The sequence below is a fragment of the Schistosoma haematobium genome, chromosome 4 (assembly GCF_000699445.3).
Source record: "Schistosoma haematobium chromosome 4, whole genome shotgun sequence".
Taxonomy (NCBI): Eukaryota; Metazoa; Platyhelminthes; class Trematoda; order Strigeidida; family Schistosomatidae; genus Schistosoma; species Schistosoma haematobium.
This window is the reverse complement of record NC_067199.1, coordinates 12,738,846-12,757,778: the sequence shown is the minus strand read 5'-3', so window position 1 is coordinate 12,757,778 and position 18,933 is coordinate 12,738,846. Positions and strand designations below refer to the sequence as shown.

Genomic DNA, 18,933 nt, shown 5'->3' with positions numbered 1-18,933 from the left:
TGATTCGTTGAGAATGATGGATTTTTTGGCTTCTGAGACGTAAGGCAGGATTAGAGAAAACAAGGGAATCATTAGAGTCCAGAGAGGTGCTGCAAAAGAAGAGGTAGTCTTGCATACAACCACGCCAACAATAGCTGATCGCGACGTGATCAATTTGAGTTCATGCCTGGTATGCAGAGGAAGGACGCCAGGTGGCACTTCAGCGATGACTGTGCCGGTAGTTAGTGCTAGCGAGAAACAGATTTTGGTCTGCGCACACTTACAGTAGACGGTCACCTTTATCTGACCTGCGACCAACGAGCCCCCATCGGCCACCTAAACAACTCTCTCCTGAGCCTAGACTCCTGACTTGAGCATTCAAGCTTACGGCTAGTACTACAATATATATCAAACGAACCTTTTTGAAAGAACACTTAATAGGTGGTAAAACTCATCATTGATTGTATCCAGGCTGCAATCTGTCGGAGCGTAGGTGGAGATGACGAAAGGACACTGTTTCTCATGTCGATTTCATTGCACATCGATGGAATTTTTTAATCTGATAGCACATAACCAACTGTTAATAGAGATCCAGTCGACCAGTGCTGCCTCAGCACTAGCGCTTAGTGCGACATCAACGCCAGCAAAACCAGACGAGGTCCCTGGATAAACGCACGTGAAACAAGCCTTTCGAAGTGACAGATGCAGAGCGATTTTGTGGCACTTCACTGGAGTTTTGAACACTGGTCTCGGAAAGACAACATAAATCTATGTTGAGACTTTTTAAAGACATAGTCGACCCTATCTGTTGTCCGACCTACATTGGTGTGCTAAAGTTGAAGGAAACTAGTTTGAATGATACATGTGGTTTCAGTATTTGTAGTTAGTGGTGGCATTCAACTTTCGACCAGTCAGTGACTTGAAATCGTTCAGATGGAACAGGGTTCCCACTATAGGTGAGTTGCTTTATAAGTTGGAAAATAAGATAAAATGCACAAAATGAGAACAAAAGGGAGTAGGTAAGTGAAGTAGTGTAAAAATGTAAAAACAGATTTTGTCAAATGATTGTGAATATGATTCGTCTGAATGAGAGTTGAAACAATAGTAACTTTTCCAGTAGTAATTACCATTTGATTTGTGTATAAGCTGAGATACTGCCCGGGTGCCCAAACCGAAACAGGTGGTTTTCTTAGGGGGGGCAAACCCCAAGCCTTTATCTAAAGATCTAATTCACAAGGCATCAGAGGAAGGTTAGGAGATGCAGTACCATGGTAGCCGGTAACCAATAATATGTTCATATGCTATTTGTTCCCTCAGGACCCTGGAGCCCATGTGGATCATTGGTTTGAAACCAGGGTTTTCCAAACCCCTAGGTAGATGCTACTCATCCTTTTGATGTCTGCTTCCAATTCTCAATGCAATTTGTTCCTTGACCTTCTTCTTTTCTGTTTACCTTCACCATTTCAAGTAAACCCTTGCTTCGTGGTCCAGTCCGGTGATTCCCACAAACTATGTCATATCAACCCCAAACGCCTTTTACAAATCTCCTCCTCAGATGGAAGCTGGTTTGTGCTCTCCAACAGAAGGCTGTTGCTGATGATATCCAGCTAACGGACATTGATTATCTTGAGTAAACAGTTCTTTATAAATACTTGTACATTTTTGATGATGGTTGTAGTAGTTGTCGAAGTTTCAGCTCCTTACAGTAGAACTGCCTTGACGTTCGTATTGAAGATTGTGACTTTGATATTGGTCGACAGTTGTTTTGAGTCCCATATGTTTTCCAACTGTGGGAATGCTGCCCTTATTTTTCCGATCCTTATCTTTACGTCTGCGTTTGATGCTCCTTGTTCATCGATGATGCCGACCAGGCACGTGAAAGATTCCACATCTTCCAGAACTTCTCCATCAAGTGTGATTGGGTTATTGTTCTCCATGTTATATATGAGGATCTTTCTTTTGTTGTTGTGTATATTGAGGTCTACTGATGCAGAGGCTGCTGCTACACTTGCTTTCTTCACTTCTATTCGTTGGTGTATGGGATAGAAGAGCTAGGTCATCCGCGAATTTCAAATCTTCTAGTTGCATCCAGTCTGTCCATTGTATTCCGTACTTCTCCTGAGATGTAGAGATCTTCACAATCCAGTCGACTACCAGAAGAAAGAGAAAGAGGGAGAGTAAAAAGCCTTGTTTGACTGCGGTACTCACTCAGAAGGCGTCTGTTAGCTGTCCTCCGTGCAGTAATTTGTAGTGTATTCCGTTGTATGAATTCCGGTTATTAATTGATGAGAGTTGTGCTACTTTTAGAACTGATTAAATTTGGAAAGGTAAACTATTGGATAGCAATACAGTAGTCTAAAGGTAATGCACTCAATATGAGACTCGAAGATCTTGGGTTTGATTCTTGGTGAATGCACAATGTTGAATAGTGTTATGACAGAATAAAATAGCTTTTCAATGATGCATCTTTCAATATATCATTGCATCACAAAATAACATTAGAAATTAGACTAGATGAAATTCAATAGGAAACATTTTCTAAGAAGTGCTGAAGGTCTTACAATACACTCTGCAATTAAGGCAGTAAATTCTAAAACTAAACTCAAGTTGTAAATTGTGAATTTCGTTAAATACCAATTATTCAAAGATCCATCATCATAACACATTATTCTTTTCATCTGATTTTTACATTTTTTTGCACTGAATCTTTCATTACAAAACAAATAACGGATCTATAGAATGTCTGATAAACTTCACAATCTATTATATCGGTGCATAAATCACTATTCATCATTTCGATGAAAATACACTCTAACAAAAAGCTTAAAACAATGCGTAAAAAAAAGTTTTGTATTTTTTTACAAATCAAACAATCACACAAAATACGAAAGACCATAGTACAAATGATAGATAAAAGATATTCAAAGGTAGAAAAATGATTAAAATGATATATGGAGATATTTGCTCCTGTTCGATATACAACTGATTGTCAATTAGTGAATAAACAATTTATGTGCAAACTACAACACAAAGAAAAAAAGAACTACAGTTTTTCACAGTTCTCCTTGATTAATTCACAATAGATAGATAGAGAGAGAGAGAATGTTCGATATTCAACGTTTACAAGATTTTCAATATAATCCTTTATCTTACTGCATACAGTGATTAGAACGTTGAAATACATGATTTAATTTATTATCATCGCTAATAATATCACTAACGTTATTATCACTATTATTATTATTAGTAGTAGTAATATTACTATTATTATTTATACTAACATCATTACTTTTCAATGAAGGTTGGTTTGTATGATGATAATTATTGTAACATTTTGTTTCATGAATAGGATTTAATTTCGTTATTTGATTGGATTCATCGGAGAGTTCACTTTCACTACGACAATCCTTAACAAGCTGTGTGATATAAAATGAAAAAAATAAGATAAATAATAAATATGATTTTTTTTAAACCATCAATACATTTTTCAGCTTATTTGTCAACTTATTGTAATATTATTAGAAATACTGGATGCCTATGCAACAATCAATGATGAGATTTACTGAGCCATATTCAGCTCTGTATTACTCCATATCTGTTAGACATGACGTAATAAGAAGATATATGATATAGAGTATGAGTATTGAATCAATTTGACACGCAATTGTGAATGGCATGTGTAGATTAGAAAAATACTTAAAACGAAGATACTAGGATTTGAAATTAATTCAATCAATTCCTGATTGAGGCTCATACACTGGGTCATACGGGTCGAAATCGGTTACAGTGGTGCAGTTGTATTCACTGTATATTTTACTCTAAGTTTTGAGTTTTGTATCGTTTCAAGTTTTTCATTTATTGATTTCATTTATTCCTGTGAATTATATGTGGTGTTTTCATGAACAGATGATTACATTGTACTCGATGTCCGCCCGATTTCGAACTCCAAATACAACACGTTCGTTTTCGCTCACATAGTTTTTCTTGATAAAGATTGCGTTATTTCTGAGATTCCTAGTTCGTATAATAATTCAAACACTTCCAATCATCACACTATAGTCCCAGTTGATTTAAACTAGATAGACTATTACTACTAATGGAATCCAGCATGAGCGTTTTATCATAAATTAAGACTTACCAGTCTGATGTATTTGCCTACTAATGTTACTTTAAACTCCTAACGTGTCATAAACTGAAATACTGAGATCAGATAGCTATTAACATCTTTAATGGGTATGGTGCTTAAATCATTAAAACAATGGTCTGAGTTATCCTATTGTTGCTGAGAAACATTACAAAATTGATAACTGAAACACTATCTAATAAGTATATAATTGAATTAATAAAGAAAAAATAACATATCGAACTCACACGTCCATTTGATTTGACTTGTATTGCAATTTTCACAATTAAACAAAACCAATAAATATGTAAAATTTGTAAAACTAATAAAAATCCAACCATAATGAGAATAGCTGGATATGGACCATTTACAAAGATGCCAAATTTAAAAGTTGCCCAAATTACCCTGAAAAATAGATATGTTAATGAACAATGAATAAATGAGTACTCAAATTGAATAGGATCAGTAAAAATAATGTTATATATATATATATATATATATATATATATATATATATATATATATATATATATATAACATTATTTTTACTGAAGCTCAAAACCAACGATAAAATGAAGAGTGAATATATATGAGCTATTGTAACCGATTCTGAGCCATGTTATCCAACGTCTTTAACCACGGATTGTGATAACTGTGGGTATCCCAAACTGGTAGTTTGTAACTATTAACATGATGGAGGCTAAGTAATTAAATTACTTGGGTTTCAACCAATGGGTTCCTATTTTGAACAACGCACCGTCTACTTCGATTTCGGCACGTGGATAGAATAACTAGCCTTCACGCAAACAGACTATCTCAATGCTCATTAAGCGAGTTACACCTCTCTCTCCCTTTATATATATATATATATATATATATATATATATATATATATATATATATATATATATGGAGGGTGAGATAGAGAGAAGAGACACAGAATTGATAGGTTCATGTACTTTATATTACACTATCAGAAACATTTTCATCAGTAAAGATTGATAAAAAGCAGTCATAAATATTAAAGAATTATAGGAAATGCTCATGCAGCTGAATATTTATATCAAATAATGTGAAAATTCTAGATAAAAGACAAGTTTCTAACAAGAGAAAATTGATTCCAATCGTTACTTAGTAACAACTATAGAAATAAATATTACAATCATTTAGCTTTCCACGAATTAATTTTTACCGTGGTAAACTTACTCAATCTTAGAAGTCTTGTAAGTGGATCAAAAACAGAATCCAAAATGCAATAAGCTGTAAGCTTTCAGTAAAAATACGTGAATCGATAGTACGATGGATAGTTAGTTACGATAGTTGTTGATGTATGTTGGTGAAGGTAATTGTGATTAGTCATAGAATGCAAAGTCAGTGTATAAGTCTTTGCACTTTCAATGCCAGAATTTGTAATTCAGACAATTTACTGACTAAATATGGTTTAATGTACTCGGCTTTGATGTGTATTACATGTATGAGGACTAGTGATACTACTCAACCCGATTCAAATCTAGTAGTTAATGGTTAAAATTTCAATCACTTGAAAATCATTGCAAACTACATTTCAAATAACTCAACTTGAGTAGCTTGTAAATGTCTTCATTCTTCTTAAAATAAACATGACTTAGTACGGAGTACAAGAAAGTGTAAGCAATTCATGATGAACATGATACAAATTGAATAGAATTATTTCACACTATATTATGCACTTCATATTATTTTTCAAAATGACAAAAGTCATTATATTGATATAGAAATTGAAGTTTCGAAATAATTTAGTTATAATTATTGACAATTTACAAAAGCATTTAATCACTTAGTAAAGTAAGTTTCTGAATTTCTAGTTTCGTTTAATTAGTTATTATTCGCGGTAGTAGTTGACCTATGATGGTCTTTTTCGTCTAGACACTGCGGACAAACGTTTATTTTACTAAAATCATATACTTTACCAAGACGTTTTTAATCGCTCGTCTAATGAAAACTCACTACTACTGTTGTAGCCAGAGTTTCTACTTAACATAGGAGCCTTTGTAGAATCATAGTGTTCCAATGATCAGTAAATTCATGTATATCACTAGTGTAATAATAACACCAGCAACAAAAATAATGTAACTTAGGAAACCACGGTAGTGATTAAGTAATCTGTTTTTAGGTATGTTTGACACAACGAACAATTATGAGGTTAAAGCTGCAAAACACAATGGTTAAAATGTGAATTGATGAAAAACCATGAATTATCATTGCCTTGATGATAATACCCATGTTTTAGGCATTTATAGTGTCGGGGATCTTTAATATTATTCAGCTTTAAGAGTCAGTTTTAATCGTAGATTGATATCAGCTGGAATTCCATTTAAAACCAAAAAAACAACTCTTTTGTTTAAGTTCAGGATAACAAAACAGTATGTATTCACGACTTTGTTGAGGATCAAACCCTAAAATTATGGAGTTCAAACATTCAGACATTAATATAGGTTTATACATATTGCGCTCAATTCAAGAACTGAAGACCACTGAATCCTGGGTGCGTAATGATGAAAATTTTCAAACAACGGCGAAACAAGTACACGATGGTCAGCTGCATTCAATGACTTTTCAGTCAATGTCATCGTATGATGAAAACAGAATTCGAATTGGGGATTTATCCTTATATCAATAAAAATATGAATGGTATTAATATTTTAATAAATGATGATATTATATATATCAAATACTTAATATTATCCATAAGAATTGTATGATTTTTATTTATACTGAGAAAATATTAGAATACTTACCACAGTGGAAAGTATGTTAATCGTGTAACGATCCAAACGGGTACAAAAATATAAAATAACACTTCAGTGGCCAATTGTTTATTGACATATTTGCATATCTTAGCTGCCTATCATAGTAATAATAATAAAAATAGTAATAATAATAATGGTTATAATAGTATGTATTAAAATCAATACAAAATAATTTCATTATTGATTTATTCGTTAACTTATCTGAAAGATGATGTAAACTCAGTTGGCTTTTTCATATTCGGAACAGTCGCTTAAAGGTTAAATCTCAGTTATCTACATAACTGTGTAAGATGATCATACAGCACAAAAGTGATAGAGATTTCAGTACTGGTACATTAGAATCTTTCATTATGTTTGACTGAAGAACAACCGAATGTTAATTTACATCACTGGAAGTTGTATTTTTGTCAATAACACTAAATCTCTTAGTAAAGCTTGGGAATTGCATTGAAAAGTTTTAGAAAATGTGTTGTGTTAGATCACTCACTATTTATCTTAATGCATGATTTTATTTATAGTGGATTTAGGATATAGAAGTTTCGTTGGTGATTACAATAAAATATCTAACAAAATTGTTCAATTGGTCATCGTTTCGGGTTTACAGTGAAACTGGACTTGTACAACTCATATATATACTTGTTCGGTTATTTTAAATATCTTGCTTAGTTACTTATAACATGAGTTATGGAAATCTTTACTTATTCAATTTGTGGCGTGTTTTATTCTGTCAATTTGATGCACTACTGAACAAAATTCCATAATCAGTGAAAGTTGTAGAAATAATTACAAGTAATATGTGACATATATTATTAATAGAGATTCGAGAAGGTTGCAATTATTCGATCATACTCGTCTTACAAATATTCTTAAGTCTAGTGAAATAAGAGAAAAGAAATATTGACATTAATTACAGATTGATAGGTTAATGTAACAAACCGGTTGATGACGTTGTGAACAAAATATAAAGTTTGCATAAATCTCTATTACTTAGCTTGGTATCCTATGCCTAATTGCAGAATATAAACAACGCGGAAAGAATAAATAAAAATAAAAATAATATATTTGTAATATCCCAATTTTCTATTCATTGGGATATTACAAATATATTATTTTTATTTATAACAATCAGCCCAATGCTCAATTTATTCGAAATTATCAAATCAAACCTTGGTAATGACACCTACAAACGCGGAAAGAAATTGAAGTAAGTTAGTCCTAAATTAGTCATAGTAATGCCGTTGAACTCATCAATTCTAAAACATTGTAGAATTCTATTTTTTCCATCCAACTGACAGAAAAATATTGTCTAGAGTTCTCTGTGCAAAGTTCAAGTATTAATGGCAGCTAACGTGGCTGAGATCATTCTCAGAGTTTCCAGTGCTCAGCAAATGTGCTGTACATAACCGTCTCGGTCGTTTTTATACTCTTTTTGGGGTGAGTGTTGAAAATTAAAGTGTAATTTCCACTAACGATTTCATTTTCAGCTCTAAGTTTTGATATTTTTTTGAATATTATCTGACATATCGAGCTGTGTTACATAGATACGTTCGTATTAAGCAGTCTAGACTATTGAAATGACACACTGATATCCAGTACTTATGCACCAATGGAATACGAAATTGACTGGAAGTAAGATGTACAACACAGTGAACATTGGGGATAGCCTAGGCCGCTAACATTCAGCTTATTAATGAACTTTGTGAAGAATGTCATTGATTTAAAGTTTAAATTGTTTTCAATTGATCATAAAAAGTTTATTATGCCATTCTGAAGTTGAAATAACGAGATATCAGTGCGAAACCACACAAAATGCTTGTTTCTTCTCATACAAATTCTATTCAAAACATCATTCAGGAAGAATTATTTTCTCTCACTTTCGTTCAAAGTTAATTGACCAAATTATGTTAATGTTGGCTCTTTAAATAATAACTAATATTTTAGCATAAAAGCCGCTATTTATATAGAAGACAGTTTATTTATAAATAATAAAAGACCACTCTTAAACCTTAAAAAATTAGAGGCTACACAAAAACTATTATATACGTTTAACTTTTGTTGTATGATCAATCTTCACAGGAAGCATTTAACAATTAACTTGAATATTGGAATGACACTAAATTATTTGACCTTTCGTATATGTTTCGTAGAACAATCATAATTATACAATACTCTCGATTTATAATGGTTCTTTAAAATAGAATAAATGTCGGTTATGGTGTAGATAGGACCTGGAACAAATGTGCAACAGTTCTCAGACTTCATTTTAAGAGACTCAGAGAGATATTTCTATGGTGAAGCTAATGAGATTGAACAATGAATAGCATAGTATAATATTTGTGTAGATTTAAAAAGGAATTATAGGATGAATGCTACTGTGTCGGTGCAATCCATTTTAGATTATATATGAAACAGAATAAGACGTTTTATGATACGTATACTTTGTATATTTGCAGGTAATTTATAAGAATATAGTTGTCAGAATATATGTGAAAAACAATCACATAATTTCTTTTACTCACTTCCATCCAACAATCTGCAATATCATGAAGTATGAGAACAACAGCACCAACTCGATGATAATTTGTTATATATGAGAATGTCAACAATAAAACCGTTGAAATATGATGTCCAAGAAGAACTTTGAAATCCTTTTAAAGAAATAAGTAAAAATTCATTGAGCAAACATAATTAATGAAACTAAGGAGTTGTAAAATTAATATGAGTAATCGTACAAGAGATTTCATAATAAGGTGATTCAGTCTCCACTTTCGTATAGTCTAGATGTGCTTAAAATTGAACTGATAAGTATTTATTTGACATTTTATACATTTGCGTTTGTACAATGGAAAATTAGCAGAATTTTGAAACTCAAAAATGAAATGAAGAGAAACTCGAAGGCTGTCACATTTTTTTAAATGTAATGTTTAATTATAGATAACAATCAAACTGTAAACCTCGAGATTTGAATCGTGCAACTCTTCTCAGTTTATCTGATCATTTACTTAAATCGTATCATTTACAACTAACTTAGAGAGTGGTTATCAAAAAGATGTTCCGTTAAATTAAATAGCCATTTAATTTGTTAACATTAGTTTAAACTGTTAGTAAGATGTACTAGATTTAGCAGAGAATATTTACTCTTATCCAAAGCCAAATAATTGTAAATAAATTAATTAATAAGACTACCATAAAATAATTGGAATTGGTGATTTACATAATCATAAAATTTCCCACGGAAATAAAGTATCAGTTATGTTAATAATTGAATTCATGAGTCAATTGAAACTAGAATGCCATTGAAAATCTTGAAGCACTGGACGGCCATTTTGCCCTGTTGTGGGACTCTTCAGCAGTGGACATCCACAATCTCGCTCACGGGATTCAAAAAGGCCGTCCAGTGCTTCTAGGTTTTTATTGGTGGTAAAATATTATGTATTATGTTATTCGGCCTAGTTTTTTAACTAAATAGCAAAGGACATCCTCGAATCCACGTAAAAATGAACATAGGAACAACAGACTTTTTGTTTTGCAAGAGTTTCAGATTTATGATCCTGGTGCAAATTTTCGAAATAAAATGGTTTACAAAATTGTCCAGCATAAAATTAACTATTGTATCTTATTTAGCTCTTCAACATTTACTTCAGGGACGTCCGAAACCAGAATTAAACAGGTATCTCAGGTTTGTTTTTCCAGTGTTTCTCCAGCTCATTCCAGACCGTGATGAAAACTAACTTCAAAGTGGACGTACACGACGAATCCCTAGTTACAGGGTATTGAAGAAACTCAAAGTGTCCTCAATCCCAAAACTTTTAAATCAGTTTATTGAGTAATGAACGGATAAACGTTGACGCATACCCTTGACAGACCTAGAGAGAATTAATTATCGCAAACAATACGTCTGGTTTGTTTATTATAAATAAAACCACTTAGTTTGTACATACACCATAAAATCCCCTAGTGAAACTATACTATAAATCATTTCTAAAAAACATTGTAGTGCTCAAAATACTATTATTACTGTATACCGATATCTTTAAAGACGTCACAAAGTGAATCGTTACTTTTTATCTCATTAGTGTCTATCAACTGTCAAGAAAAAATTGCTTTACAGTAAAATGTTTCAAATAAGCCACAAGAAATAGTAAAAATGTTCGTATGCAGACACGATGGTTAGGAATAATTTTACGAGCAATGAAAATGAGCAAATAAACAGATTAGTCAATGTTAACCAACCAGTAGAATTATGTTACTACAAGTCTTTTAGAAACTCCGCTATTAGCTCTTCTAGGGTTACTGCTGGTCCCAAACCCGGATAAAGTAGGAGGGTTGGAAATAGGGTCAGTAACCCCATCCCGTAGAAAACAAATTCTCCAAAAAAAGCTAACCAGAATAAACAAATTAAATCATTTCAGCTCTGCCCTACGAGTTGAAAGATCTTCATATAGAAGAATGATGACGCCTCATGGTGAAAGCTAAGATTCTTCGGAAGTCACGAAGCCGATGTTCACTCAAACAGACAAAGCAACTATTAATATAGGTAAATAGAATTTCCAGATAATATGGGAAACCAGAAAGACCATTCAATATTCCTACACAAACTCATTCACAAAACTACATGGATTTCACTGGACCACACCATGGAGAACCAGATAGGTCATATTTGTGTCAATAAAAAAATCCGAAGGACTATGAAAGACGTGAGAACCAGGAGAGGAGCTGACATAGCTTCAGATCACCACTTGGTGGTTGTTAAGGTGAAACTGAGGCTAAAAAAAACACTAGACAACTGGGGAAACAGCATTACAAAGGTTCAATTAAGACTTCCTACGAGATACTGACAAATTCAACGAATTCAAGATAGCCCTCAACAACAGGTTCCAAGCCTTACAGGATCTACTGAAAGAAGAAGAAACTGCCATAGGGGACAATTGGAAAGGGATCGAAGAAGCACTAACTTCAACATATCAGTAGGTTCCAGGCCGCAAGAAGAATCACCATAATGAATGAATCTCCATCGAAACCCAAGGTAGGATTCAAGAAAAGAAGATCAAGAAGACAACAATTAACAACAGCCGAACAACAAAAGAGAAAGTCAAGGCACAAGCTGAATACGCTGAAGCAAACAAACGAGTGGAGAAAAGCATTAAAGCCGACAAGCAGAGATACATCGAATACCTACTAACGGGAGCGGAAAATGCTGCAAAAAAAAATATCAGACAAATATATGACACTACGAAGAAACTGGCGAGCAAATTTAGTAAACCAGAGAGACCAGTCAATGACAAAGAAGGCAAGCCAAACAATGAGATCCAGGAACAAAGGAACAGGTGGGTGGAACACTTCGAGGAACTCTTGAATAGATCAGCTCCATTGAATCCACCAGACATCGAAGCAGCACACAGACCCTCCAACAGGTGTCACTCCACCAGCAGTCGGAGAAATCAGCATGGTCATCAGACAAATCAAGAGTGAGAAAGCAGCAAAACCTTTAAGAATACCAGCCAAAGCACTGAAGTCGGACATAAAAGCAACCGCAAACATGCTTCATGTTCTATTCGACTGTATGGAATCCATCACTATATATCAACTTTCTTGGCAATGAGGAAGCACTTGACAGTGTGGACAGGAGAACCTTCTTCGGGATAATGATGTGCCCAAGAAAATAGTCAACGTCATCCGAGATTCATACGACGGACTACACTACAAAGTCATGCATGGACGACAGCTGACAGACGCATTCCAAGTAAAGAGCGGTAATAGACAAGACTGCTTACTTCCACCTTAAACGATTTGGACTTCACAAATGACTTAGCTCTTCTATCTCATACACCAACGAATAGAAGTGAAGAAAGCAAGTGTAGCAGCAGCCTCTGCATCAGTAGACCTCAATATACACAACAACAAAAGAAAGATCCTCATATATAACATGGAGAACAATAACCCAATCACACTTGATGGAGAAGTTCTGGAAGATGTGGAATCTTTCACGTGCCTGGTCGGCATCATCGATGAACAAGGAGCATCAAACGCAGACGTAAAGATAAGGATCGGAAAAATAAGGGCAGCATTCCCACAGTTGGAAAACATATGGGACTCAAAACAACTGTCGACCAATATCAAAGTCACAATCTTCAATACGAACGTCAAGGCAGTTCTACTGTAAGGAGCTGAAACTTCGACAACTACTACAACCATCATCAAAAATGTACAAGTATTTATAAAGAACTGTTTACTCAAGATAATCAATGTCCGTTAGCTGGATATCATCAGCAACAGCCTTCTGTTGGAGAGCACAAACCAGCTTCCATCTGAGGAGGAGATTTGTAAAAGGCGTTTGGGGTTGATATGACATAGTTTGTGGGAATCACCGGACTGGACCACGAAGCAAGGGTTTACTTGAAATGGTGAAGGTAAACAGAAAAGAAGAAGGTCAAGGAACAAATTGCATTGAGAATTGGAAGCAGACATCAAAAGGATGAGTAGCATCTGGAAAAAACTGGAAAGGATTGTTCAGGACAGAATTTGATGGAGAATGCTGGTGAGCGGCTTATGCTCCTCCACGAGTGGCAACAGTCGTAAGTTAATAAGTAAATAAGCCTTCATGAATGCCAACCATGATGTTGATGGACAATAATAGTGTGTCATTGCTCCACAATTATCTCACAGGACTAAACTAAAACTTTTTAATTATGATGGTCCAACATTAAGTATTGCGTCTGTAAAAATTTTCATCCCAAGCGTGTTATGCTAAAGTACATGCATGTTAGAGGTTATAAGCAAATTATACTAGGAAATAATTATAGATATTTTCAGTTGGAAAGGGCAGGAGACATACTATAAAGTAACACATAAACATGTTCATCATAACACTTCCTGAAATGCTGAAACACTTATAGTCAATTTTTCTCTTCGCAAGTTTCATGCATCCCAAGTGTTTGTATTGTATTCGTCCACTATATCCTCAGTAGAGGTTTTTCAGATATTCAAAAATCAATATAGAGTTGTTATTGAATCAGCTCTTCAATTCTTTAAACTGTGTCAATGTAAGGTTTGGTGCACCTCATTGTAAGTTATATTTTTTGCCTTACAGGGATATACCGTCCAGGACTGAGGCTAAATGTTTTTATGAACATAAAACCTTCTAGATGACATTTACATATGCTAGCGGCAAAGCTGAACCCAAGAGTTATAGCTACTGTGTGCAAGTTTCATATACCTTATAATTCTAACCAGATTGAGCACTGAGACTTTGATTTAGCTGTCACCGTTACACACTTTAACCGATTTTAATAGCTAATAAAGTCCTGTTAAGAAAAAACTATCCAAACAGTAAGGTTGACGGCAATGATAAGTATTCACAATGTTCATAGGTAGGTGGGCTTTTTAGATAACCATAATGTCTGTTTAATTTCTAAATGCCAATAGTAGACTTCGTTACCGTTATCAGCATTACATGTTGAGAGGTGTATATCAATTCCAATGATATGATACAAGATGTGTAGCTTTAGTTAGGTAATTAGGTAAGTGATGTTGGTGTTATAAAATCGTTATTATAGTATTTGGATTACAGTAAAGAGTGATGGAAAATATACGAATGTCTATTATATTCCAGGAATCTTTAGAACAAAATTTTCATATTGGAAATAGCTGGCACTATTAACAATTTCGTCAGCACGTTGACATGGTTCTTATTTTAGTAGGTTAAAGTTTAACAAAATTAATACCTTTAGTTTGCATGTGAAGGATACAAAAGGATATTGAATATCGTATGAAAAAAATGTATGCGCAAACACATGTAATAGGTAAAAAGCAATCACCATGGTATCCTATTTCCTGTCAGATTATGTTGCTAATAACCAGCCATTCATAATGGACCAAACTTTATGGTTAAATCCAACCAAAACACACGTTTTTCGAAAAAGATATACTAACCGATCGTTTGACTTCATAAAAAATCCATAATAATGAAGCTGTGTAGTATCCAAGCTGTACCATATAATACCAATGAATTTCTGGGGTCAAGACCTAAAGAACAGAAAGAATACGAAATCTAAAATAAAATAATACAAATTTAAGCGATTTATCTTCATAAAGTAAAAATCAAAGTAGCTAGCGCATAACAGAATGTTCAAGAAGAATTAAAAGTATTCTGTTATAATCACATAAAATAAAGTATTAAACTTTTTGGATGAAACATGGTTCCAGTAAAAAACTGTACCCAATCCTAAATCATGTTGAATATCTCCTGCCTATAGAAACTATAAATTTCATGCTTGGAAGCAATAGTTCAATAGTTAAAGTGATGATCTTCAGCCAATAAGCCGTAGGTTCAAATCCTAGTCAGTGTATGTTGTCTTTGGCAGCCAACTGTTATTAGCAGCCCTCGCAGAAACACTGTAGCTCAAAGAAGGGGACATATAAGACAGATGAGTTATTCATTTAATTAAAATTCAACTCCAATAAACTCTTTTCCGCCACCTAATTGACTCGTAACTTGGTAGAATAAGGAGTGAATTGTGAAAATAATAATGGTTAATCAACGATGAGACTCTAATAACCGCTAATCATCCCAAACAAATAACATTAATGGAAAAAATGTCACCATTTTGACAGCCTTAAGTCTAATAAACGATCAGTATGTATAATGACAGAATGTTGATATTTGGTAAGAAAAAAGCTTATGGTACATAAGAAAAGCCAGTGTACATATATATGGGATAAGAATCTTTCTGAGCAGTACTGATATGAAGTCTCTGTCATGTGCAATAACTGTTAGGAGACTTTCCAGTATGTACATTAAAGAACGCGCTACAGTCCAAAGAAAAAAGTCAAAGCTTTGTCCACTAACCATAAGTCCATATGACTCTATCAACACAATTCAATTAGAAAACAATTCATTTGTAGCATCCTTAAAACAAGCAATATTTTTTAATTCGGCGAAAAATTTTGAATTAATGAATTTCCAATAAGAAAACTGATATATGATGATTACAAATATCTTAAGTAAAATAGATCGATGTTGAACAAACTTTGACAACATATTCCGGACATTACAACAGGTACATCCTAAACTTTAGTTAAAATCAATGTATTTACAATAAAAAATTGTGAAAATTACACCAACACGTGGCAATTGCCACGGAAGTCCACACTTGAGTAAAAAAGTGATATATGGTAGCGTAATTTCAAATTACATGATATGGATAATTCATCATCGTATCTCTCACATCCCAGAAGTAGGACTTCTAAAAATAGGTCGTTTAATTACTTTAAATAAGACATACATCGTGCAACGCAAATAATCCGTACAAAAACATGGTAGTATAGTAGCATAACTTCCACCTAACAAACAAATATGGTTACAGTTAAATCCAAAAAAGTTACTCAGATTCTACAAGTTTCACAATCGTTGGAAACTTTTCGCAGTTACGCTTTTTTCGAAACCACGCTTCAATCGACCGATCGCTCAAATTAAGAGTTTTCGAAAGTTCCTAGAATTATGAGCACAATATATAATGACTACCTTTATCTGGACGTATGTGGGTTTGTGATTTTTTTCAAATACCGTCTTTAAGGCCGGTATGTCAGGAACATGAGATATTTTAGGGAAGCGCAACCCCATTGAAAGACCATGAGGAATTAAAACAGACCTGGAGATAAAAAATTGAAATTGTAGTCCAACATACTTTTTCAAATAATAACGAATGGCTGTAAGAACAGCTACAGCATAAAAGCAGTCCATAGATTTCGTGAGAGTTGGTGAAACACCAGCTGAATTTATTTCTTTCATTAAATCCCATGTTACGTTGTGCGGAAGCCAAAACTTTTCATTCCATATGAAAGAAAACATAATTAGGACGGAACAAGCTCTGAAAGTTTTTAATAATTTTCGGAGTGAGCGCAACAACAATGAATCCTAATCTGTAGAAACCATAGCAACCGTGACTGATCGACTTTTATCTGGAGCGGTCAGATTTGACGTTGAAAAACTGTCCAGTTAAACGAATCTTGACGTCTTACGGCTATTCGAAAAAATATGAACAATTTAGAAAAATTGTTCTCGTTTTATTTTCACTTAGTTCTCTCAATGATTATTTTTATGGTAATTATAAACTTGCAGCTATTATTGATGAAAAATTTACTAGATATATCATGATCCGATGATATGAAACAGGATTTTGTTTCCAATATATTGTTTGTACAAAGGTCAGACAACAGTATATTTCATGCATAAAAAATGTCACCTCATTTAGCTAACCTGACACGGAGAAACGTTGAGAATCTTGATGTATAATTGGTGATTAGTTGAGATACACTGAAACACCATTAAATACCAGATTGACATTTGTGAATGCGGAAGCGTGTAAACATCTTCACAATAGTATTTAGGTGAACAGTAATCAGGCTGAGGTTACACTTCAATGGGAACTCATGGTTATTTCTACAAATGTGGAAGAAATTTATATGCAAGTAAAGTTTTTTGTAATAATAAGGTAGTCCTTTAGATTTCTATGACGACAAGATATTGATTTGCTAAAAAGCGTATCAAACTCTAGATTATTTTTCACCCTCTTAGAATCACGGCATATTCGTTTCGAGCATTTTTTTCTTTAAATCAAACAGTTCAGAAATTTCCGAGGTATTGTAACGAATTTGTGGTTTGGGATGTCTGAGATCATTTCTTCCTCAACGGTTGCGTAGCTTTATCTCTGACGACTGAACAAACTAAAACATTCTTCATGTCAACAAACACTGTGTTAAGTTGGAAAATAAGGACTTTCGATTCCAAAGGTTTGAATGCAGTCTACCTAGAATTTATCTGGTAAATGACCTGACTTTACATACTTATAGATCACTAGGGTCGGAGTGGAACAATAAGCAGGCAGATTTCAAGTTTCATTCGGGTTCGATTGACGAAACAATAGCTGGATGAGGAATGGTGTTAGCTGTTTCATCTTTGTCTGACCCACTACCAGTTATCTCTATAACTCGTCACTTGACCAAAAAGATCTTACGGAAAATATGAAAGAAGCGGAATGGTTTTGACCAGCGACTAAGTTATTCGGATAAGGACAAGTGCCAACAGTGAATCGGATTCATGCAACGCTTATATTAGGCTACAGCAACGAGGACAAAATGAAACTTAGCACATTCATGATAAAAATTAGTCTATGAATCATCAATTGAGAATGATAATACTTAGAGTGTCAATAAATTCTGAGGGTTGTGTATTAAAAAGTCTAGGGAAGCTGAGAGATCTCGAAAAGTGACTAAAACATCGCGGTTTCCTGAAATCGCAGAGTTCAGTTTTCCAAATTAATGCTTGGGATTCACTCCTGGAGACATTTATTCGAAGCAACAGGAGATCAAGTCCGTCAAAGTTATTATTACTATATATAAGCCGTCTTCACTTTGAACTCATTACTTGAACTGGATGAGGCAAATCAGTCATGACTTAGTTAAGGTTTGTTGACTTTTCATGTGTCATATATCCTCAATGTCAAGACAGTCTACTATCTCGGGATATTTTGAATTTCGAAGAAAATGGACCTACCACAGGCAGAATTTGTATTTAATACTGAGAAAAAAACTTCAGAGAAAACTGAAATTATTAGGATATCACGATTCTAAAATTTATCACTTTTAATCACAGTTGAGCTAATATGCATCGGCGGGAATGCTACGTACAAATTTTGTTGGATCATGGCCAATTGACTCAATCAACCTAAATAACAAGAGACCTATTCTACAGTTTAGGTATCAATGTGTATTTGTGAAATACAAGTGATCAACGTAAGTCTGGATCGAATAATAATTATTATAAAGGCGCGACAAACATTTTACTCCCTTATACAACTCACAAGGAACTAGTACTACACCATGTCATGTTTACAAATTCCAAATGCTATAAGGGAGAATAACTTTTTAAATCTATTCGTCAGAACATCAAGAATTCCACTACATTGCATCATTCAAATTCAATGCATACTCATGGTTATACAGAAAACACATTGTGGATTTGCAAAGCAGGTCACCAAGATG

At 33.9% G+C, this 18,933-nt stretch overlaps 1 protein-coding gene across 2 annotated transcripts; it reads right to left on the bottom strand.

Moving 5' to 3' along the window:
- Positions 1-1,050: 1,050 nt before the first annotated feature.
- On the bottom strand, positions 1,051-16,975 carry CERS3_1 (Ceramide synthase 3). 2 transcript variants are annotated; one of them, XM_035730051.2, is made up of 10 exons: positions 16,578-16,975; positions 16,415-16,541; positions 16,276-16,382; positions 16,176-16,233; positions 16,086-16,136; positions 14,824-14,916; positions 9,411-9,539; positions 6,880-6,986; positions 4,351-4,507; positions 1,051-3,395 (listed from the first exon to the last, which is right to left on the bottom strand). In XM_035730051.2, the coding sequence occupies exons 1-10, from the start codon at positions 16,739-16,741 to the stop codon at positions 3,129-3,131; spliced, it is 1,260 nt and encodes a 419-aa protein (XP_035589218.2). In that variant the 5' UTR covers positions 16,742-16,975; the 3' UTR covers positions 1,051-3,128. The 2 variants fall into 2 exon arrangements, with proteins under 2 accessions (XP_035589218.2, XP_051066225.1); XM_051215693.1 differs by having other exon boundaries at positions 1,051-4,507; positions 14,709-14,916; positions 16,176-16,382.
- Between the last annotated feature and the right edge of the window lie 1,958 nt (positions 16,976-18,933).

Bases quoted from the DNA above. Each gene is read 5' to 3' on its own strand.
- CERS3_1 (XM_035730051.2), bottom strand. From the start codon at position 16,741: ATGTTTTCTTTCATATGGAATGAAAAGTTTTGGCTTCCGCACAACGTA. The intron at 16,234-16,275 runs GTAACTTTTTTG...TTTGTTTGTTAG, and splicing joins GTGAAACTTGTAGAATCTGA to GTGGAAGTTATGCTACTATA. The intron at 6,987-9,410 runs GTGAGTAAAAGA...TTACTATGATAG, and splicing joins TTGCAGATTGTTGGATGGAA to GCAGCTAAGATATGCAAATA.